Below are 25,037 nucleotides of genomic sequence, written 5' to 3' on the forward strand. Positions count from 1 at the left end.
TGTTTCATTATTTACATGTTCTATTCTTGACGGTTGCCCCTGTAGGTTTGGTGCTTTTTGTCCCCCCCCACTCCCCTCTTCCTGCTTCGCTCCTGTATTTATGCACACATGGATCCTGGTCCTAAAGTAAACAGGCGGTGCACAATAGCTCATTCCACAGGCTCCGCTGTAATTCAGCCCTCCGGCCCAGATCTGAGCCAAAACCAGCAATAACACGCTAAATCACCGAGTCCCTCTAAGACATCGGCACCACAAGAGTGGGAATGCTGGGGCAGTCCCTGGTTACACACACACACACACACACACACACACACACACACACACACACACACACACACACACACACACACACACACACACACACATGTTTTATAAACGCTGCACATGTTCTGTACAGTCCTGGGGAGTATGAGACTGTTATGGGCAGGTCACAGCAGTGGGACTCAAAGAAAAAGACACAATATGAGGCTTTGTTGCACTGTAATCCCCCTCCCCACCCCCCACCCCCTTTTTCCAGGAACCCCGTCATCACTCCCTGGAAAACAATGGACCCTACACTGAGAAGTGTTGGCTTTTTTTTTTTCTGGGCAGCACACCAGTAAACGGTGTTCTGAAATCAAGAAGGGGAGGAATGTCTGCCGTCCCCCCCCCACCCCACCACCCCAGTGAACAGAGGGTGGATGTTTGTGTCAAAACAGCCATTTTTTTATTTTCTCCGTGGGAAATTTTGCCGTGTCACCTCGCTGCCGGACGCCCTCTCTCTCATTTACGGAGACCTGCAGAGAAACAAGGAGAAGAGAGTCAAGAGGTTGTTGGGCAACTCGCTCTGGATGAATTTCTCCCTGTAGGTTCAGGGGGGTCCAGACAGAAACGTCCTCCCTCCCATTAGAGACGGAGCTGATTAAACTGTCAAGGAGCTGATAAAATATTCATCTCTCGTTGGCAGAGAATTACGACACGACTTCCCAGACTTATTGTTATTAACTTCTCTGCACAACTTAATTGATTCATCCAATTTTAGAACGTTTTTCTGTGTGTTTTGCACCATGTGCTTCTATCAGTTACTGCCTGCGGCGAGGGACACACACATGTACAAACACACACACACACAACTGTGTCATGAGAGGCCTCCATATTCCCTACAGCCCTCCGACAGGATGGAGCATGTTCCATAAAGACGTTCCCTCCCCAGACGTGACTCCTGGCTCCAGATACTGAGCTAGAAAAGGTCTTGCTGCTGGTCAGTGTTTCTTTTGTAATCACCTGCATCCTGATCAAATACTAAAAGAAGCGAGTTAATGGACCATTGAAACAATCACATGTTAAAGCTGGGTGATATGGCCAAAATCTCATATTCCATCAAAGGTAATTTCATATCGATATAACGCTATATATATCATGATATAGCAAGATTTCTGTTGAATTCAATAAATAAATAATCTTTATTTAATAAAGCCTATGTTAGTTAACCTCTGTGTGAATGAAATACTGGACAAATTAAAAATATTAACACATTTAATTAAATTTAATTAAATTTCCCATATATAATTCATATCAAATTTGCCTCAGAAAGGCTTTACATTCTGTACAAGATGCCACCTCTTCTGTCCTTGGACTCTCTCTAATCAGAAAAGTGAAAACTCCCGAAAAACAACAAAACAATGATTCCTCTCCCAGGATGGACCGATCGTGCAATAAATGTTTACAGAATGAACAAAAAATGACAAAGGAATCAATAAATAATACGTATCAGAGTGATAATTGCAGTATTGGAAAAATGATGACTACTAATATAACAGCAGCAGTAGAAATAATAAAATAATTTTGATAACAAAAGCAGTAAAAGTAGCAGTAATAGTAATAGAAATGTGACTAATAATATTAATTATATATTAAATAGTAACTTTAGTGCAAAATGAACAGATTTTCTGAAAAAATCTGAAATATTTTGTGCTTGTTATTATCAAATAAGCATAATTCTGTCTCACGATATCTCAATATATGTTTTCATCATGATATGATGCCATGAATAAATTGTCATATTGAATTATCACCCAGCCCGAATTACATGTAGGCAACAAATAGGTACGACCCAGATTGTTCATGACCACAAATGGATAATGTGAACAGTCACGTGCAGATGCTCTTACAGTCATAACGAACATGAAGACGTAATGTTGGCGTGACACACACATACTTACAGGTACATGGGCTTTAAGAGGAGATGAGATGGTTTCTCATTGACATGGTAGAGAGGGAATGGGTCAAATCCACCAATAAAATCAACTGAAAACAAAAAAGGGTCAAACACATAAATTATGGAGAAAATCAAAAAGACGGACAATAACAGAACAAGATGCTTAAATAAAAACACATGCATGATAATGAGGAACAAAATGGAAACTAAAGACACAGTAGGAACAGATGTGACAGGGATGTTGAAAAGTTTATTTTTAACTTTCAACGAATAAAAGTCCACAAAAAACAACTTTCTTTTAAATCTGTGTGTCTGCCTGAGGCTAAAGGCAAAGCTCGGGAACAGGTGGAAGCCGGCCACCTGTCAAAATAGCCAAAGCCTTTTTATTTTATTTATTTTTTTATCGCTCGGAAACAGAGGTGACCTTCAGATGCTCGACCCTCTCTGTTTATTCAATCACCTAAGAGATGCAGACGGTTGTGCAGATGAGCAAACCAGCGTTATGTCCAGAAGGACACGCTGGAAAAGAGTGCTGCTGTGTTTTTTTGTGCGGATGCAAAGAGAGAGATATTTGTGAGATGAAGGGAAAAGGCTTGCGGCTGTAGAGAGGGGACACAAAGGCTGAGAGAGAGGGGGGGAGAGAGAGGGAGAGAGAGGGGGTGCGTCATGCTTCTGGGTCTGACGGACAGAGGGCCAAAGAGATTAGAGAAGGAGGCCAACATGTCCAGGAGCTGGGAACATCGTGACGGGGAGGAAAAGGAGAAAGTAGGACCTGACTCAGTGGAAAAAAAAAAAGTCACCAAACAAACAGCGGATGCTAGTTCAAGAGAAAAAAAACAAAAAACTGGGCAGATCTGTTACTACAATCATGGGAGCGGCATGGAAACCACTGCAAGGCCAGAATCAGCTGCCTCCTGATAAGAGGAGGCAGAGGTGGTCTGCTGGATGCTGATATGTAGGATAAGTGTAGAGGGTTAGGGGTGGTGGTGGTAGTGGTGGTGGTGGTGTTAGTGGTGGTGGTTAGGGGATGTCCCTTTCCTGTGACCCTGCCCTGGTTTCATGGGAGTGTCCGTTTCATTCGTCCACCAGGGACTCTCTGCCACAACAAACTGTGCTGAGGAACACGGTTGGACGATAATGACGGGTGCTATTTTTAGACACAATGGCAGCTCAAGGGGACGCCGGTGCAACACTCTGGTTTTAATGGTCTTTATTTAATGTATTTATTTAACATTTTCCTATCCAAAAGATTTGAATACATACTTTAGGGAGTTTTGGTCAAGATGTCAGCGTCCATAAAAACACAGGTAACAGACTTAAAAAATAGAATTACCGCCTCCTGGTTGTGACCCTTTGACAACCAATAAAGTTGCATTGATGTCTGAACAAAATGTCATCACTTCTTCATTTAATCCTATTGGGGATTTGTGTGAAATTGTCATAATTAGCATTTGAAATCTTGAGTTATGGCAAAAATTCGTGTTTTGGGAGGTCACTGTGACCTTTGACCTTTAAAATCTATTATTGCACATCACTATTATTCATAGGTTTTTTTTCCCTTAAATTTATGATTTTTTGATCTCGCAAATTTGATTTTTTTCTTCAGAGAATATCAACGTTTTTTCTCACAACATTACCCTCCCTCGCTCCATATTTTTTTTCTTTTAAACCTACAATGGCCCTAATACGCCCTCATAGTAAACAGCAAATAACACTTTAAAAATAAATGTAAAAACCTGCTTTGATGAATTTTTGGAACGCTGAAAGCTCAAACAGGCTCTTCATTCTCAACAGGTGATTCAAGCCCTTTTCTAATGTTTTGGCATTTCTATGTGGATGGCACGCTTTAAAAAAGAAAAACTGATCAGAAAACACCAGTGGAGCTGGAAACCATTCAACATGAAGCGGTGTATGAAATGTGTCCTCTGTAGTGGAGATAGAGGCCTTGGAAACAAGTATTGGCACCTGATCGCAGCATGTGATCCTGTTATACTGAGCTCGTTTTCTTCAAAGCAGAATGGAGAGCGAGCTGATTCTCACATGTGTAGACGAACTGGAGAAATGAATGGTATGTAGGTCAACGGTGAAGGCCTCTATGTGGAGCCCCTTAAACAAGCAGGAAGAAATGTAAGACGCTTAAATTCAAGTGGTTTGAAATCAGAGAGGAACGGAGCCCAACCAGGAGAGAAGCTGCCAATCAATTCACAGTCAACTGCATCTGTGTGTGTGTGTGTGTGTGTGTGTGTGTGTGTGTGTGTGTGTGTGTGTGTGTGTGTGTGTGTGTGTGTGTGTGAAGGGCTGGCGAGCTGACAGTGAAATGAAGCACAGGCACAGAGATAAAGGGTAAAAAGACCAGAAGAGGAAAAACAGGGTTTTTGTGAGAATAAAAGAGCAGAGTGTGTGAAAGATCAAGGAGAGACAAAGGCTGTTTTTCTCACATGAACCCTGGACAATGATTTCTCCTACTGGAAAAATACTTTTTGTTTGGTTTAGATGAGGGTCTGAGTCTGAGTAGAGCATGCAGGAGGCAGAATATGATGCTGATGACAGCGTGAGCAAGTAGCCGCTTCGTAATTTGTTCTTAAGAAAACAGCCTTGACTTGAATTTGTCTGACATTTTGGCGTCGGCTGTTAACGACAGAAGTTAACAAATCTCGTCGTTCTCTAACGTTAGACATTTTTGTTTGGATCTTCGTGCAAATGTCCCGTCTTCTTCAGTCTCAGATGTTTTTTTTGTTCCTGTTTTGGGACTCGTATCATGATAGAAACGTCATCAACGCGCCCACTATCTAGCTGGGAATTCTCCGGACAATGACCTGCAGATTGTCATGGCCTAAAGATTTCATGATAATGATATTATTGCAATATTTCAATAGAATATATAATAATGATAATAATAAGAATTTTACAAATCTTTTGGTTTTCTAGAACCGCAGCATCAAGGTCCAAAAATGGTGTCTAACTAACCATCCAGGATAGTGAAAGTTAGAAGCAAGATCTCAGTCTGCTATCTGACCTGTTTAACAGACAGGTAGGGATGAAGGCTAACACAATCCTATCCTTTACGCAGGGTTTTTAGCATAAAAACAAAATGGCGACGGCCAAAACTACGAACTTGAAGCTTCAAAACTGTTGTCTACAAACCAATGGTTGTCGTCATGGTGACTACGTCCACCTCTTATAAACTCAGGGTTACAGTGCTTGAAGGGGCCAAAGACAAAGACAAAGGCCAAGAACAGAAACAGTTGTGGTTGGTCTCTCTCTCACCCCCCCCCCCCCCACACACACACACACACTATATTTCACTCTGCAGCACTACGTCTCTGTCCTCACACATCATTACACAGCCATCTCTGCTATCCAAAGTACTCATTTACTTTAAAGACCGTTTTACGCTTTGTTATTCTGCATATGAAAACTTCAGGTATGTCTGACTGAGAGTGTATTTAAAGTTAATCATCCATGCAAAGAGGAGAAAGGCTCCATGAAAACATGGACCAGTAGAACCTCTGGATTAAATCCAATGTGACAAACACAGAAACATCTGCCACTTCACTTATTATTGGTAGTCAAAAAACTTTTTTTTCATGAAAGCTGAAACAATTAATCCAGTCATAGTCAACTATTAAATTCATCTGCAAATATTTGATGATCGATTATTTGGTTTGAGTCATTTTTTAAGAAAATTCTCTGATTCCAGCAGTGAGTATTTTCTGGTTTCTTTACTCCTGAGACGTTGAACGGAATATCTTTTTAGATGTGGACAAAACAAGACTTTAGGCGACGTCATCGTGGGCTTTGGCAAACACTTATTGACATTTTTCAATTATGGACCATAATTTACTAAATGAACATCATGCTGTATTGAAGAAGACTTGAAACTAGAGATTGAGACCATAAACTCATGTTCACAATGTTTACTGAGGGAATAAATCAAGAGAGAAGTAGAGTCATTTTCTCATAGACTTCTATACAACCAGAGGAGTCGCCCCCTGATGGACAGTAGAGACATGAAGCATTGGCTTCACTTTTCAGACCCGGAGGTTGCTGCCTGACTAGGACTCTAAAAAATGACTGTGACTGTGTCAAAATGGATTTCACAATCTCTGAATGTTCTACTTAAAAATACAATTTTGGGGTGATAACATTTAAACGTCCTTTTTGTTAATGCTTTGACCTTTTCACCTTCTTACAACCAGAGGATTCGCTGCCACCTACACACCCTCTCATCCCTCCGCCGTCTCCGTCTGCTGTGGAGGATTTTCTGGGGATGTGACTCAGCACAGAGGGCGGCAGCATAATTAGCAGACATGCTAAAGCGAGCTTATCCCGGCGCTGGGCTTCTAACTCCATGACCTACTTTACAAAGAGGATTTTCCCCACCGCTCGCTCGCTCGCTCGGTGTGCCTGCTCAATACCGATAACTCTGTGGAACAAATCCACACAAACGCACACACACACACAAATATCTACACTCATTCAGTCAGTCACGCACAATCAGCTGAACACACAAATACACAAAGTATAAAGGTATGCATGAGTGTGAATATACATTTGCTCTTTTTAAAGTGAGAGGGAGTCACATCAAATGGGAGATCACACACAAACACACTTACACACAAACACACTTACACACACACACACACACACACACACACACACACACACACACACACACACACACACACACACACACACACTTACACACACATTATGAGTAATAAAGCCTGAAAGCCATGTCAAACCTGGAGCTGATGGTATATGATGCTTGCTATTCTGCCCATTGTGTATTCTTGGGAGAGTGTGTGTGTGTTTGTGTGCGTGCACGGGTGTGTGTTTCACCCCGTCTATTCTTTACGCAAGCCTGAGCACTCGGCTGTAACTCACCCGTCTCCCCCGAGAGTGAGAGAGTGCTCGGCGTGAGAGGAATTCCTGTCTTATCTCCTCATTCGCGAGAAGCTCATCTTGTGTCTGGTGCTGTTTGTTTCTGCATAATGCCTCGTCTCCTTCTCCAAACCTCTCTCCTGACGATCACCTCCCCTTTCTCCCTCCCTTCCATACTCCTCTTCCTGTCTCACCCCTCTCTCTTTCTGTCCCTCCTGAGGATTCCTCCCTACCTTTCTTCTCTTGCCGAGGCGCAATCAACTGTGGAAGTTATTGACCGGCGAGGCGCTTAATGAGGCCGATAAAACGAGGGACCAGGGACCTCTAACTTTTTTTTTTTTTTTTTACAAGCACACCTCATTAAAGCTTCGAGAAGACAGAGACGGGGAAACGAGACGGAGAGGAGCGGAGATTTTTTAAACAATTGGACTCTCGTACGTGATTATTCCATCTTACTGAGGAGAAAGAGAGGAACGGGAATAAAGAGAGTACAGAGAGGAGAAAGTTCTGAGGAGCAGAAACAAGCTTTAATCTGCACATCAAATGAGAGCTGGTTTCTGTGTGTGCGCACCTGTGTCTGCATGAACAAGTTTGTATGTGTGTGTGTGTGTGTGTGTGTGTGTGTGTGTGTGTGTGTGTGTGTGTGTGTGCAGGCAAAAGGGCTGATTACAATAACAAAGAACGAGCTGTTGGGAGCTTTTGTAGCAGCGTTTCACTCCTGGATCAGAGAAGAACCGCCAGATAATTAAAACCAATAAAAAGAACCACCATGTTTTGTTTTCACCCTCACCCTTTTTTGTGAACCAACCTTTTCCTTATTGCTTTTTTTGATATTTTTACCTCTGTTTTTGTGTGTGAATGACTATCTGCTATTTTAACAAAGACACGGGGGAATAAACAAAGCTCAAATGTCACAAAGGAAGAAAAGGAAAAGTCTTTTTTTTATAGTTTTGTTGACTCGACTCGTGCTGAGGTGGTATTGCCCTCCAGGGATTACACAGGCCCGACTGGTGATTTAGTGGTACTGCCCAGAGCCGGGGGGGTTGGTGATGCTAACCGCTCACAGCCAGTGAATCTCTGGTATGTGACCACCAAGCACTGCCTGGACTTCTGCACCGCTCGTCTACAAACGGACGCCACATCACAAGTTTCACCCAAATTAAAAGAGTCTGCAGGTTTAAGATGAAATGAGTGCATGTAGGGTTTTGTGCGTTGCGCCGTGTTCAAATCAGAATGAGAGTTTGAGTGTCTCGGATCGACGTGATTACAGCCAGGCTCCAGATATTTCAGAATTAGTACTCTGACAAGCGTTTACAGTATGTAGGGGCCTGTGATTTCCCCGATGTGGAATTACACGGAGAGCTTCACGGTATTTGATGATGAAAATGGAATCAGCGGTAAAACAATGAGCAATTTATGAAAATCAGGGATTTCCCTGCTATCATAAGAGTTTTCTCCTGGCATCTAAGAACAGTAAAAAGATTATGCCACTATGTTGGTTGTATTTACGAGCACACTCCTCCTCTCTTCTGCGTCAGTGTTTCAATTATGGCGAGCCTCAGCTCCTCCAGACACAAACACAGTAACGTTAAAGAGGACCTCTGAGACGGCTAGCGTCTTTCAAACAACTCATCTTTAGCCCTGATTTTTCACTAGGCGATAGGTTTGGAAGCTTCCCATCAAAAGGCAAATTTGCCGTTGGCTCCGAGCTTGCAGTTGAAAGACGTGAGCTGAGAAACTAGCCGATGTGTCAGCTAGCAGGCTAAATATGTGACATGAAGTGGAGCTGCTGTTTAGGGGTCAAATAAAACGATGTCATTCGACAATTACGGCTCATTTACAGGAGTTTATTTTACAAAAGGAAGGAACGCTTAGTTTTATAGCAGTAATGCATAACTTTCTATGATAAAAAATGTGTGTATTCATTGAATAATGATTATTTTTCTTAATAGATGTTGAGATTTTATTCATCTACCCCAAGATTTGACATGTTTTTTTCTGATGATGAAATGTGCCTCAATTGAAAAAACACAGAATTCAGAAAAATGTAATTGGAAAAGATGGAAAATAGGAAAAAGTTAAACTGAGTCTGGAACAAAATAAAACGGATTTCACAGGGCCCCAAGTCTGTATGAATGTGTCCCTGAGAAACCCAATTTAATCCCAGCTAATCCTCACAGAGAGCTTTATGCATTCAGGGCTAATATTTAGAAGTGAAAATACATAAAGACAGATTCCAATGCATGTGGACATCGCTATGCGACCCGGAGAGTTACTGCGGTGCTAATCAGATATTTACGACCGCCACTAACCCTCAGATCAAATGTTTCCTGCCCTCTGATTGGCCGACCTCCGGCGAGAACCCCTGACCTTGCATCCTATGAGGTCACAGCAGCTGGGTCATTTATCACAAGTGTCCATCTCTGGTTTCTCCTTCTTCTCTTATGACTCGTGTCCTCTCACTCTCTGCATGCTTTATGCAGGACAGGAAATGAATGACTCAACTGCACAGACATAACTGAGATATACTGAGCCACTTCAAAAGGAAGCATGTGCATGTTTGACAAGCTGCAAGAACATGAGGAGGGAAGGTGTGTGTGGAGTGGGGGAGGTGCACTCCTGCGGTGTAAAAAAAAAACACCCGCCCGAGCGAGGCAACAGACAGCTGGAGCAACGAACAAGGAGGCACGTGGAGAGAAGAAAGTGAGATAAGTGAAAGCCTCGAGTACATTAACGGAGGCATGAGACAATGGCGGAGGACCACACAGACCGACGAGGAGGAGAGACGATACGTGGAAGAGAGAGGGGAGAGAATGGGCTGAAGGAGGTGTGGAGAGGGAACACATGGTTCCTTTGGTTCTGGAGGGAGAGAGGGCCCAGCTGGTGTGGGGGAGGAGAGAGACAAGGGAGAGCTTTAGAGGTGATAGTGAGAGGTGGGATAGAAAAAGAATAGAAAGATGTAGCCCTGTTCTCCTCAATGCCGGAGTTTTCCATCACATCTTGTTGCAGTGATTTGTGTGCATGTGTGTGTGTGTGAGAGGGTGAGAAAGGGTGAGGTTAAGCGACTCACAGCTGTCCTCCTCCTCCGTGATGGCGCTGACGACATAACAGGCGTACACGAAGCCCAGGAGCTGTGAACACAAAAGCAAACAGGAGAGAGGTTAGACTTCACCGAGCCCGGAAGCTGATAAACAGCTGCTTTGAGGGGGCCAAAAAAAAAAAAGGAAGATTACACAGAACATCTGGAAAAGGAGGGAGTTTTGTAGGGATGTAGCCTCGATTTAGAGAGAAGGAGGTGGCGGTGTGTTCTAGGGGCAGGTGATGCAACGCTGTGCAACACCTGAGCTGAAACGAATCCATGATTACTTGACAGAAATTTCACTGAGATTCTTTTTAATGATCAAGTAATTGTTCCAGCTGTTTATCGAGGGTAACTCGAACCTGTTAAGCACTTAACAGGTTCGAGCTTCTGAAATGTACAGCTTTTTCTGTTATATAACAACATGAAGTGAATATTATTACGTTTTACTAAGCAGGCAAGATGAAGACTTATTTAAATTATAAGATAAATAACCAACGGATTAATTAAAATTAAAATAATTATTAGTTGCAGCCTTAATCTATATTTTTTATAACTACAATGGATCAAATAACTATGGTTAAAGTGACAAAACCACAGAGAACTGAATTAACTGTTAAAAGGTCAGGTTGGTAATCTTCCTCAAAAACATTTTTTGTGATATTTTTTAAAATAAGCCTGTCAAATCATTTAATTCCGCATGAATTAAAGGATTGGAAGAGCTGCCTGCCCGCCTGCTCAATCACTGCTCTTCACCAAAGTCTTCCACAAGCTTCTATCTTAACAGCTTTGAGTACAAACAACAGCCATGTTTGTTGTTGAGGTTTTTAGTGTTTTTAGATAGAGGCGTAAAGGGACGGGCTTGTCAGTGATGCTGACTTGGCGACTCCCTCGCTAAATTTAGCCCCTTTTGGAGCTTGTGCTGCTAGCTACTTTTATTGGAAAGGAGTTGGCAACTTTTAGCTTTTTATTTTTAAATCTAGCGTACCATCTGCAAATTTATTGTCTCACTTCAGCCTATTTTCTTCAAAAGCAAGCACCAGTTTTGAGCATAAAAAACAAAACTTTGAAAACCTGCTCTATGCTACCTGCACAAGTTGGAGACTAGGTGGTGAACAAAGTGGAGCATCTAGCTGCTAAAGAGCCATGTACAGACAGAGGTGAACGGAGAGCGAGTATTGAATTTGCACACCTCAGATGTCCAGGAACAAAGGACTATTTTCCAAAAAGTTCAAACAGTTGGCTCTTAGAGAGTACATTCAGTGCACAAACACACCACAAAAGCAACAGAACAAGAGCTCAGAGTCACTGTACGCTGACACACGTGCTGGCAAACAGCGCTGGGAATAGCCTGTGGGACTGGCAGATGGCTGTCAGCGACTCGGAAACAGACACAGTGAGAGACAGACACCGTGAGAGACAGACACCGCGAGAGACAGACACCGTGAGAGACAGACACCGTGAGAGACCGTCTCTCTCCACCCACCCAGCCACCCAGCCAGCCAGCCATCATTTGGCACTCTGCCATGCCAATTAAAACAGAGACGGGCACGCTGCCCACCTCGCGCACTGGGTACACAAACACAAAACCCAAAGGGGACGGACTGACTGTCTGCGACGGCGGTTATTTATATAACATTCATTCAACCTATAACTTAACTTGGCCCGTGTAATTAGAAGAGGAACAAAGATGGCGTGCAGCCTGCGGGTCTTTCATCTCCACCAATAGGGCTTCATTCCCGTTTTTTCATGCAAATAAGATATTCAACCATTATTGAAGTTCATCCAGATGTAGATTAAATGTTTTATTTATGAATGAAACGCAGGTGTGGTTGTCTAGAGGAGATGGGAATGGGTTCTGTCTGTGTTGGTTTGATAAAACACACATAACTCTTCCCTCTCGCTCCGTTTCCTCTCTCTTGTATCTAATTGCTGGTCTCACCCCGTCCATTAACGTGGCAGGGAAATGGAGGTGAATTAGCATATGTATAAAGGCAGTGTCAAACACAAGATGGTGTTAACAGCAGGGGGGGCACACCCTGTTTTCAACCACATTGTGTGCGGCAACCGTGTGCTCGTATGAGTTAATATCAATGCATGAGTGAGCGTTTGTTTAATTTTCATAAGGGGCTGTGATCACTGTTGTCGACGGGGATGGAGTCAAACATAGTAAAGCCGATCTGTCACAGCAGAGGAGGCTGTGCAGAGTGTTTGTGTAGCAAACATACAGATGGGTGACAGATTAAGGGAAAGCACAACATTAAGCGTATTAATAAGGTGTTTGGCCTCCACAAGCTGCCAGAACAGCTTCAATATAATTAGTGCCGGCTATCAGTACATGATACCTTTAGGATATCGACCCGAAATAACCCAGTACCAAGTATTATTAAAACTTCTCCATGCAATTAACCCTTTTTGTGCCCAAAAAAAGATGAACCTATCTAAACTTTTGCAGCGACACAAATATGCTATCATATGGCAACACACTATGTGTATGAGTTGCATGCTAATTATTTATTTTGAAGGGAATTGCATTGGATTTGTCCAATGTTGCAAAATTCCCAGCTTGCAAATTACAAATTTTGCAAAACAGGTCGGGGGGGCTAACAGTTAGCATTGTGTTTGACTTACAGCTAACGGAATGGACAATGTGTTTGGCTAACTAGGCTAACTGCTAACAGCTAACCGAACTACCAGCACATACACTGCTGAGTACGTCGCCGCAATTTAGCTGCTGCTTGTTTTGTTTTTGGCAAGATTGTTGTCTTACACGATGACTTTGAGCAGATTGCCTGCATACATCGCTGCTTGTTTTTGAGTTTGAATGGTGTTTTTACGACGCCTTACAGCCCATTAGTGTCTAGACGGGGCGTTGTATTTATTAAATCACACTATAGCATGCGGTGATCTGCACATTTCTAGTTGGTGCTGTTTATGGTCTAAACACCCAGTAAAAGTTCAAAAAAAGTTCAAAATCTCCTAAAAGTGACAGAATATGACTCATATAATTCCCCTATTCATCAAACCATTCAGTGAATTTGTAAGCTGTCTGTATCTATGAATGAAAGAGGAAAAAGGAGGGGAAGAAAGAACTAAGCTCTCACTTCCTACCAATGTTTTTATCCAAGAAATGTATTCGGGGAAACCACAAAAATGTTGAGGCGAGGATGAAAGAAACAACATAAAGGCAATTTTCTATCTAAAGACAAGCTAATGCCCTGAGGATAGAAACACACATAATACGATGGACATACTGCAGTTACTTTTAGCCTCACTGCAAACTCATAAACAGCAGTTGTGACCAGAAATTTCATACCTTTAATCAGTAAATGCCAAACCCTGGGTGCTAGTAATGAGAATTCACCACTCATTTCTCACGCCTCGACTGATAACCGCTGACAGCAAGAGAGTCTGGACGCTGCATGGAGATGGACTTTAATATATCTACCCATGTCCGCGTCTTCTGGCTCTCTTTCCTATGGCTACGGTACATTTAGTGTGATGTACAGGAAGCTAATAAGATCAGAAGTGAACACTTGGTGGCCCTTTTTTGCTGGAGGCGCTGCTGTCCTCAGCCAATATAGGTCAGTGTCCTCAATAACAAGTGACAATTCCACTTAAATATCCCTGCATATTAAATAATCACGCTCATAAATCCTCTCACACACACAGTCCTTTGACTTCCCACTGTCACTTCTGGAGTTCAGGGATCATTTCAGAGATTGATGTCATATTAATTAAGCTCATAAAGCCCCCGCACGTCCTCCGAGGCCTGATGTCAGTCTGCCTGTGAGGACGTGCCGAACTAAAGCCAACTCATTTAGCTGCCAATCATTTGGGTTTTTCTTTTATCCCCTTGCAATCTGCACTTTTTCCTTTAAATAAGTCACTCTTTAAAACACAGGTCTCCACATCACTGTCACTCCACAATCTCTACCTCTTTATCTGTTTGACATTTCTGTTTGTTTGGTCTAACAGTAAGCTGCATCCGAGGGAGGAAGCGAGGTGGCGAAAAAAAGGAGCACGAAAAGTTCAGCGCTAGATCTGAGAAAACATCAAAAGCAAAGTCGTCCTCCACTGGGCCTTCATTTAATATTTACGAAGTGGCAGGGGAGGATAAAGGAGGTATTTGTGATAGTTCAGCACTATCTTTGTTTCTTTTCTCCAGTAATGAGGGCCAAGAGAAGTTCAAGGCCCAAACATTTGTGTGTGTGTGCGTGAGAAGAATGCCAGCTGCCGAGCTAAAAAGGAAGGTTATTTGTATTTGCATAGGCTAATGAAGGTCAGGTGTATACTGAATGTGCGGGCCCAGAAAGACACGTGATTACCTTCATCAATGCACATTCATAAACATCAATCTGCTAGACGTGAATCTGTTGAACTATTCTCTGTTTCAACTAGTTTAAAATCAGGTTTTCAGTTTGGATAAAGGATTGGTCTGTCGAGCCATTTCTGAGTGAGTCTTGTTCACTGCACAGGTCTAAACAACGACATCCTTTTCAGTCTCTGCACTCTAATTTGTAAGCGTGTAGTCCTGAACAATAAGTCAAATAATTGATTAGTTAATTGTCAGAAAATCAACAACTTTGATCATGGATTGATTGTCTGAGTCATTTATTGAGCAACAAGACTCATGCTGCCTTCACATGAAATCAGGCAGGACAGGAAATGGCAAACTGGATATTATGTAAGTGGATGCAAGAAGGGCAGAAAATGTTAAAGTACCTGCAATAAAAACGTTAACGGCATTTCCATTAAAAGTACTTGACGGAATCTCTAACCGGATGTTACGTAGCTCCCTCACTCCGGAGAAAGTTGTTTAAATTTGCATTAGAATATGAAACGAAAGCTGCATTTTATAGCTAGATGCATTCTAAAATATTTACGTAAAGAATTCCACACAAAATAATTGTGTTTCTATTGTCTGTCTATTTTAAGAACAATAGGGTAGTCAATAAATATTCTAAATCAGAATGTTTCAAGGCTACTAATCTACGAGTTGAAAAAATAATCAAGATGAATCAATAATGATAATTGTTGGTTGCAGCACTATATCTGTCTGTCCATATGAATTTGGAGACGCCTCCTCTCAACAGCCGACAGGCCTGTGCACATGTGTGTGCACGTGTGTGTGCAGCGACGGATATCGGAGTCGATCTACAAGCTAATTAACAGACTATTGATTGTGGCTCAACGTCAGGAGAGAATTCACCGGGTTCACCATGATGAAAGGAATTTGTAGGAAAAATATTTCACACTGGAGAGGAGGAGGAGGAGCAGGACCAGAGAGAGGAAGGTGAGGAGAGGGCTGGTGCAGATGTCTGGTGGGTTAATTACACAGGACTTTCTGTTCGCAGGCTTCTCGGCAGAAAATTAGACGTGTGTGTGTGTGTGTTTGTGTGTGTTTGTGTGTGTGAGCAGCTGCATGTTTAATGACACAAAACATGATGAGATAGGGACTGCCGGGACCACATCCACCTGTTCTCCTCCACCAGCCCCCCTCCAACAAACACACACAGATCTATACAGCTTACAGGGCCACATGGGGCTGATCAGCGTCTCTGTGGTGCTGATTTGCATCTTCCACATCAAATAACAGCATGCTGATGTAGGAAAAAAAACAAGACGCAAGAGGCTTCACATGCAGAGAAAGAAAACACAGCTTGTTCATCACGTGTAGCCCCATACAGAGGATTTCAGACGAGGGAGGTCTGACTTCCTCCGCACGGTTTCGGCTCGACTCGTCTCACTTTCGGCCATTTTCTCTATTTCTTTTTCCCCCAGATAGAAGATAATACCAACTCAGTGTAGGCAGGATTATCAGATGATCGCCGTAGAGACACTCGCTGGATTCTTTCATCTCCAACCAAACAGAGGAACGTCTGGATTTCGTCAATTGTATGATGTAGTTTTGCAGATTGATGTTTTTAAAAATCTGGGTCGAGTGAACAAACAAATAACGAACGGTAAATAGCTTGACTAAATGGTGGATTGGTGCAGGATGTCTGGTGTCGCGCTAGTAATGATTCTCACTGACCAATCAGTTGTCTGAGGTGTTTTAACTCCCCAGGTGGTACCAAAAAATGGGACACGGGACAACTTTTGCTTATTGAAAACCAAAAGGAGAGTGAGTTGAGTTGAGTAGAGCCGTAATGTACAATGCTTTGGAAATGCGGCATTGGAAATTGGACAGGAGTTAAAGGATCAAAAAAGCAAAAAGGAAGTTTAAGTGCTTTAATGTTGCTTGTTTTTCACTTTTAAGATCTCTTATGTTCCTATTTCTTCCTTCTTGCGTACTTTTAGAAGTTTAAAAAGAACAAATATTAGAGTAAAATGAATCCGAGAAAAACACATTAACAACTAAAGCTCTTGGTGGAGACGGCCTTTCTGAAGTACAATGGTGTGCACACAGGTTTTGATGAACAACGAGTAGCCTGATATATATATATATTCAGTTGCCCGCTGGAGTCCGATCCTCTCCTCTGGTCTTTGGGTGTGTGTCTCTTCTCCTCCCTGTTTTTGTTTTAGGCAGCAGCCAACAGCCGTAATAACCGCTGACTACTGCATCATCAAGTCTTTTTAATCCTGGGCTCTTTATAATCCTTTTGAAGCAGATGCTGTGAAACTCAGGGAGCAGTCACAATGCAAAGTCAGCGCTGACATATTGGAGAGGTGCTTAATGCTATTATTACACTAGAAAATGAGCAGCCATTTTAAAAAAAACTGATACCGGACATATGACTGCACTTCAAATAGGAATCACTTCAAAGATCCCCATGCAGCACACACAAAGAAACAGTGTTGATGGTTGTTCAGCTTGAGAGTTGGACTAATGGACTTATCAAAGCGAGCACCCTGACCTTTAGGATGAGTGAGGAGGAGGCCATGCTGTTTTTCATCCCGCTGAACTGAGTGAACCTGAACGAAGACAGAACAAACACCAACACCTAAAGGAAGCCGAGCCGCAAGTGAGAAGTGCTGAATGGACCCCCCCCCCGCCCGATATTCATCCCCCCCCCAACTCTCCCCTGGTGTTAAACAAGCTGCACTTCAACACAGACGGTAGATCGACATGAGAGAGACGTCTAAGCTCCAGAGGAAAAAAGTGACATCGAGAGAGAAATGTAGGAAAAGAGTTGTTGGGAGTTTGATTGACATGAAGGTCAAACGGTGTGAGATCTGAGCAGGAAAAGGAGACGAGAAGAGGAAATGGATGAAAAGGAAACGAGTACTGGAGCGAGAGAATGACGCAGGCTGCCGTTCCTCCTATTATCAGCTACCTCACCATCCTCCCAATGCTGGTTCCCAGGGAGTAGAGAGGCAACGGTAGAAAGCATTGCCTGTGGCAGCAATAACCTACGCTAAATGATATGATATCTATGTGTGTGTGTGTGTGTGTGTGTGTGTGTGTGTGTGCATTTTATGAGAAGCTCAGCAACTCTGACAACCTCTCGACATCTCTCACTGCTCCCTTTAGTGTGTGAGAGTTATGTCGACACAGATGTAAACTGAATCTTCTTCCTCTCTCATACATTTCTTCCCTACCTCCTTTCCGTCTCACCGGAGAAGTTTCCTCTCATTCCACTGTTTTATTTAACAGTGAAGGCGTCACAAAGGAGCAGAAAGAAGAGAGGATCATGGGAGGACAAAGAGAGGTCTGTGTGTGTGTGTGTGTGTGTGTGTGTGTGTGTGGATTATCTGCTGACTACACTGAAAGGGAAATAATTAATTATTATGAATATTAATATATAGAATTATCACTTTGCGGTTTTATGGCTCTGTCAACCAGTCAAGTTACAGTTTACATCCATATCTGTCCAAAATGTCACCACTTCATCCCTTTATTCTATTAGACGATTATGTGAAATTGTAATAATTAGCATATGATCTCTTGAGTTATGGCCGAAATGTTTTGTTGTGAAGACAAAGTGACCTTTTGACAATTAAATTCTCAGTTCAAATGCAAGTCCAAGAGGAGGTTTGTGCCACATTTAAAGAAATTCCCTACAGGCGTTCCTTTAGAAATCGCGCTCACAAGAAATGGTCCGGATGAACGAACGAATAGACGGACGGACGACCTGAAAAACATAATGCCTTTAGAAACGTCTGTTGCCAGAAGCCGTAAAAAAAAAAAAAAAAGAAGCCATTGAATAACAATATGTGCTGTAGGATGGATGGATGAGTTGAAGGCAACAAAAATAATCTAAAAAGGCATAGACAAAGCAAAATGTTCCTGATTCAATGAATAATACATCGTCCCAGCTTGAAGAGGTTGTCGCCACTTCAAGCTCATCCTTTAAACCTCTAAGTTACTCTCTGACTGGATGCAGCATGTAGCGGTGGAAAGCCAACAACACACGGCCGACTTCCCTTTTTGAACATCTTCCTTCTGGCTCGTGATGAATCTGGGCAGATGGATGACGGATAGTGACGCCTCCATTACTGGCCAATGGATCCACATTTTTCACCCTAATGAAACACGCTCTCTGGAGTCCAAACTAAATATTTAATGGCCTCTCGTCGCGACCTTGAAAAACCACTCGAACAAAGACAAAGGAACACCTCGCTTTCTCTCTATTCTCTTCTTTCATTCCTTCAACTTTGTCTTTGTGTCTATCCCTCGCCAGAGAAGGAGAAAGGACAAACGGAAACAGGAGTGGACATCTCAAAGGACTTTATTTTCCTAAGCAGCGTGCCGCTTTTAGCCTGAGAGGAAGTGAAGGTGCAAGGGAAAATGATGCCATTTGTGACACTGGGATTTCAGCACCAATTTCCCCTCTCTCCTCTCGGGAGCCGTTCCCTCGGAGAGGCTGTCGCACGCTTGGTTGGACAATACCATGTGAAAATGCAGGCAAAAAAAAAAAAAAAAAAAAAAACGTGTTGCAAATCTCCTGTGGAGGAGTTAAAAGTCCATCTGAGGCGAGGAATAAAGTAATTCACTGGCTGTCGGGCGGGGGGGCTAATGAGGTTCAGAGAGAGAGAGAGAGCTGAGGGCTGTAATGTGAGGTCAGACGTTTTATTATCTTTTCTCCACGGGGGTGATGGGATGAGTGGTACAATCCAGTGCTTCGCAACACTGGGTCCCTCTGATGGTTTCCTAATGTACCATGTCGTTAACTGCATTCACTTTGCTCTCCAAGGTGTGATTTAAAATTCTTTATTTATTAGACGGTAAGCATGAAAACCAACAGGACTCTGAACCTCCCGTTTGAAAGAGACGTTTGAAACAGCTGATGAGGTTGTTGAGTTTGAAAACAGGCAGAAACCGGCCTTTGTGAACGATGACACAGACTGCCATGTTCGCCTCTTGATTGTCTGTACCTTAGTTTATTCTCCCACGTGGCACCGTAGCTCGAGCCTGCGCAGATGGCACGGGTGCTAATCTGAGGCGTTAATGCTTAACCTGCTGTGTGTTGCATTATTCTTTGAAATACCAGAGGGGGTACAAACAAAAATGTACCGTGAAGTAGCAGGGAAACAACGACACAACTTCATAAACAAACTCCATCATGCCGAGAAGGGATTGTAATCCACTGTCAACTCATATCTCATATGCATGGACTACTAAATCCCCTTTAAACAAGTATTTAATGCATTATAAAGAAACAAAAGGTTGAAAATCCTGTTAATTTGATTTGGCTGCAAAATATTTACTCAAATGCAGATGTTTATAAAGCCTTTTAAAAAGGATTGGCTTTTTTGTGAAATCCTCAGCCATCCAAATAGTGCTTTTAACAGTGAACTATTTGGGACAGTCTGAAAAGCTCGAAAAGTTCCCAAAATTCTGGCGATATCAGGCTAAAAAAAAAGGCTCTTCCCTTAACGCTCACCTCGGGCCAGCTAAACTACGCTTCATCAGTCGTGACGTGTCCTTCCCTGATACCTTCACACCTGATCATTTTCCAGGAGAAAAGCAATGACATCAGCCTCGACTACCAGCTGTTAAAGTGTTGCTGACCTTGTCGTCTATGCTACCAGCTGTTGTGCGGTTCATTTCTGCATTTTATTACGCCAACATGCGCATGAGACGAGCTATTATTTGAGTGCTTTGAGACCGGTACGTGCATGCCCAGTGAGCATGAACGGTCATGTCATATACATTTTCGGGGTGGTTGCATTTACGGGGATCGTTTTTTATTTAAAAGTGCTGCTTTAAGACAGAAAAACGTAGCAGAGTGGATGTAGCCTGAAACCCACTGAAGGATAGTGAAGCTGCTGTGTATTAGAATCTCTATTTCTGTCGGCCTCCCCATGTATTAAAGCGAAAATGAGAAAAACAGCTGTGGAGGTGTTTATGTTCATTGCAATGGAGTCAAAGTGCGTTTAAGTCAATGCTACGTGAGTGAATGTGAGTAAATGTGTGTAATGTGCCTATTGAACCCAAGTACCTGCTGTGCTGGCAACAAAAAAACGCCCTGGCCTCCGTCCAATACGAGGTTTTAGTCCGTCAAACATGGGTGTGTGTGCAAATGTGCACGCTGGCAGGATGTGCGAACACAGCGCTGTGTAAAGAGGACAATAACAGTCCTTCCAGTGTTTGAGTAACCTGCTAGCAGCTGGCAGGTCTGAGCCTCAGCCAGACAAAACAACAGATCAATGTTTCATTTAGTGACCGGAGCAGAGGAAGGGGAGGCTGCTGACGGACAAAATAACAGGCAGCCGTGGAAGTTTATTGAGGAAAAAGGGCTTGAAAAGGGAAAACAAAAAACATCGCCTTCCTTTCCATCACCCTGAATCCCACGGTCGTATCTGAAGTGTGTGACATGATGAGCTCCTGCATGTGAACAGTGTCAGTAAGAAGCTTGTACTCACAGCGACGAGGATCTGCGTGCCGCTGTGCACGACCTCGATGTACTGGTAGTCCATGAGGCAGCCCATCACCGTGATGTAGGAGTGGCTCTCCGTGGGGCGGACCCCCGGGGCCTCGGGCATCTCTCTCCTCACGCAGCCCGGCCCGTGCTCGCTCCACCAGGAGTGATGGGCGGAGATGTTGAACGTCAGCAGGTCACTGTCCTGAAAGGAGAACAACAAACAAAAAAATGCTTTACTTACTTATGATGTACATCCATGTATTCTTTATGAGAAAAAGATGTTGTAGAAGAGGCAGAGGGCTTATCTTTGGATACAATTAGGGATCGCTCCGATAAACAACACTATATATAAAAACAATGTGTTTTTAAACACGTATTGTTGTTTTTGTGAAATGTGTTTTTGTGTCGGTATTGCTGTTTTAATGCAATTCGTGTGTCTTCTGGAGCTGCACGGGGACTACAGTTAAAAAACAAAATGGCTCAAGTGGCACATTTACAGAAATATTTATTCATGTGCGCTGTCCCTGTCCTTAAATAAGATATTCTACAAACACATTCTGCATTTAGATTCTGCAGTATTTTTCGGCAAAAAGACAAGATTTAGATATTGGAGGCGTTCTGGTTTCTGTCTATAGTCCGAGTAGAATTGACCAATCACGTTGGAGCAGGCTTTGGTTGAATGCAGGTAAACAGTCAAATAAGGAGAAACGCATTGGCTGAGAAGTAATCTGGGAACCCATTGGCTATCGTCTGAAGGTGGTGTAGCTTTTCATCGGTTTATAATTGGCTACTTTTGAAACAATCAAGTCGTACAAGTTGTCTCTTGACTCCAACTCCAGTCTTGCATCTGAATTTGCTAGTTGGACTTCAAACAACGAGCAGCGCATGGAAAAAGAAGTCTTGGCCCTGATATCCGCTGGCTACACCAGAACCACAGAAATATAGACCCTCGCTTCTCGAGGCTTATCCGCCGTCGGCTTGATAGATGATGGGTTCAAAGATTGGTTCGATTCCAACTCAAATAGTCGTATATGGTATCAGATACCATTATTTTTATAACTAACAATTCGGTAAATGTATATTTATGTTTTTATTTGTTTTATTTTGTTTTACATAGTTAGAAAAGTAATGTTTAAGTCATGCCTGATGTTGTCTTTCACACAAAAGAGAGATCCCAGTCTTCCACACAGTGATGCATCCACCTTTTAACTAAACACTAATATGGGTTGTACTCTGTATTGGCAAATACCCAAAACCCATATCGGTACCGGGACTGAAAAAGTCGGATCAGTTCATCTCCAACTTGCTGTAGGTGGATGATGTTTTTATGGCTCTTCTCTTTTGCTCAAAGGGTTGGTTCATCCCATCATAAAACAAGACTAAGAGTCTACAGCAACGCTAGCAGCTCCACAAGACTGCACTCATAGGAACAGCAGTGTTTTGAGCTAAATGCTAATGTCAGCATGCTAACATGCTCAAAATCCAACCAATAAACGACAAACCAGAGGTAAAAGTCAGGAGAACCAAGTCATTAGGATTCATCCTTTTGGGGCCATGACTGTATACAATTGCATGGCAATCCATCCAACAGCTGTAGAGATATTTTCAGTCTGGATAAAAGTGATGGACCATCCCTAGATGACGTTATTGCTTGCCTGACTAAAAACTTCTCTTACTTACCCTGAGTTGTGTCTAGACATGTAGATAGTCTCGGTTTTATTTGCCCAGTCTCTTTAAGATTCCTGTGGTCGCCCCATACAATTGAGCTGAAAGGAACTGCATTGGTTGTGCTTAAAGCTTTGATAAATTACATTTTTCACATCACATTTCTTTCCAGAGACAATGTGTCAGTTCATCGGGATAATCCCCAGACGTCACAGTCAACAGTTTTCCTAGTGAATAAATAAGCCCTGTGAAAACTGTTGACAGTGTGTTTTGTGGTTCATCCAGAGTTGCCTATCCCCCTCACTGTATTGTGGTGGAGGCAGAACCCTCAGAGACTGTGAACCAGGGCAAATAAAACTAAAAATATCTGCATGGCGAGACACCAGTAGAGGTATATAATAGATTTTAATTTTCATAATTGGGGTAAACCAACATTTTAATAGTTCTACCCATAGTCTGTACATAAGAGCCTGGAGTTTGGCAATGGGAGTGACAATATTTGGATTAGATCGCAGAGAAGTGATATAGAGACGGCTCTGCCCTAAAGCATATCCTACTTTATGGTCTGTTTGACTCTAAATGGAGCATCATTTACTAAATGAACATCATGCTGTATTGAAGAAGACTTGAAACTAGAGATTGAGACCATAAACTCATGTTTACAATGTTTACTGAGGGAATAAATCAAGAGAGAAGTAGAGTCATTTTCTCATAGACTTCTATACAACCAGAGGAGTCGCCCCCTGATGGACATTAGAGAGAATGCAGGTTTAAGACACTTCCGCATTGGCTTCACTTTTCAGACCTGTAGGTTGCCGCCTGGTTTTACCTGAAGATTGACAAAACATGACATGCCTAAAGCCCATTAGACATTTTAGGAGTATGTGAACCCGATCTACAACAGACTTTTCAGGATAAAGTTAGCTTCTTTAGCTCCACCACATCAGCGCCACAACTATCAGATATGAAAACTATTTTAATACATGTAAGCTCTTGTGCACCATGCCGATGTTCAATTTGCCCACAGCCACATGAGCCCACGCATGCAGACGCTCGCACCAATCAATACCCCAATACAGCAATCTAACCCCGCATCTGCCCCTCGGCGACAAGACATGCATTATTAACAGGGCCGAGCGCTGTCAGGAAACATCTCTGATTCCTATCAGCCCCCCACTCACACTTACGTGAACACAATCGACAACACATTCGTATCGCTGCCATCAACGACTGATCCGTGCAGTCAGTGGAAACAACTGCAACAAGAGGTAAATCATCCCCGTCTTTGCTTCATGTTGATTACTCATCATCGCCCCCTCCGTCTCTATTTTTCCTCCTCCGTCATTCGGACCGTTTCTCTCACACAGCCACAAAAACAAGGGCGGCTGAAGGTCAATAGGTAGGATTGTGAAGACTAATGACTTGACATGTGCCATTGATTGAGCCTGCGAGCTAGGGAAACCATCTCTATCCAAGCTGGTTCCGCTCTCACGGGCTGCAGTACGTCAGGAGTCGATATTGAGGCTTTTGGCAACTTATTGTCTAGAGTGTTATTGTTATGCTCCCTCGTACCCAAAAGCACAAATCAATCCCTCCATATCATAGATTCAAGGTTAGTCCACTGATACTGCTCAAAGTATTTTCTTTAACAAAAGTCAATGTTATTACTGGAATCACTAAAAAGACATGGGGCTTTCTATAAAGCTCAACATCAAAGGATAAGAATCTTATTTCTCCTGATTCATTATTTCTGAAATACATAGGAGGGACTTTATGTTTGTGTGACCAAACCTGAGTGGCTGACTGGGTGTTGTAGACTCTTCTGGCTCGGATAAGAATATCATATTGACTTAGATTTCATAAATGTTTGCTTGCACAGTGGAGTCTGTGATGACGGTGGTCTGCATATCTAAAATAAAGTCTGCAGTCACTGTGTGTGGCTGGTGAAAGGGAGACAGGAAACACGACTGAATCAACACTTGTAGGCAGATGAATCCAAAAACGTAATTTATATGTGAAAATAACATTTGTCTTATCACCATTTGTATGTTTTTTCTGTCCTCCGCTAAAAAAATCCTTAGTCGACTAATTGATTAGTTGATTTAATCGACAGATCTGTAAAACGGAATTTCACCACAGAGAATCATGCAAAATCACCACCATGTCAGAAACCAACTGGGGAAGTTTCATGGTAATATTTAATATTTGAATTGTTTACCCTATTCACCTGTAGTGTCTTCAACATGTATGTCATTTAACAAAACATATCTTTAAAGGCCGTTTTCTCTAAATGAGTTTTTTCTCAGACTCTGATCCAGAAATCTCCACTTCAGTAGCTCTTACATACACCAAACTTTACAGCTTCATTCCTCTCTATATTCTGAAGGTTTCTACAGAGGGG

General features: G+C 42.6%; 1 protein-coding gene across 2 annotated transcripts in view; it reads right to left on the bottom strand.

Annotated features, from left to right (window-relative positions):
* Window positions 1-589: 589 nt before the first annotated feature.
* The window catches only part of nkain4 (sodium/potassium transporting ATPase interacting 4), a 45,778-nt gene continuing 21,330 nt past the window's right edge, over window positions 590-25,037 (bottom strand). Inside the window, exons 4-7 of one of the 2 annotated variants that reach the window (XM_054609779.1) lie at window positions 20,973-21,173; window positions 10,152-10,212; window positions 2,202-2,286; window positions 590-776 (exon numbers count right to left, since the gene is read on the bottom strand). In XM_054609779.1, coding sequence (XP_054465754.1) covers window positions 767-776; window positions 2,202-2,286; window positions 10,152-10,212; window positions 20,973-21,173 — 357 coding nt within the window. In that variant the 3' untranslated portion in view covers window positions 590-766. Of the gene's footprint in view, window positions 777-2,197; window positions 2,287-10,151; window positions 10,213-20,972; window positions 21,174-25,037 lie in introns of those variants that run through there. The other variant, XM_054609780.1, reaches the window with a different exon arrangement.

The sequence above is a fragment of the Anoplopoma fimbria genome, chromosome 12, assembly GCF_027596085.1.
Source record: "Anoplopoma fimbria isolate UVic2021 breed Golden Eagle Sablefish chromosome 12, Afim_UVic_2022, whole genome shotgun sequence".
Lineage (NCBI taxonomy): Eukaryota > Metazoa > Chordata > Actinopteri > Perciformes > Anoplopomatidae > Anoplopoma > Anoplopoma fimbria.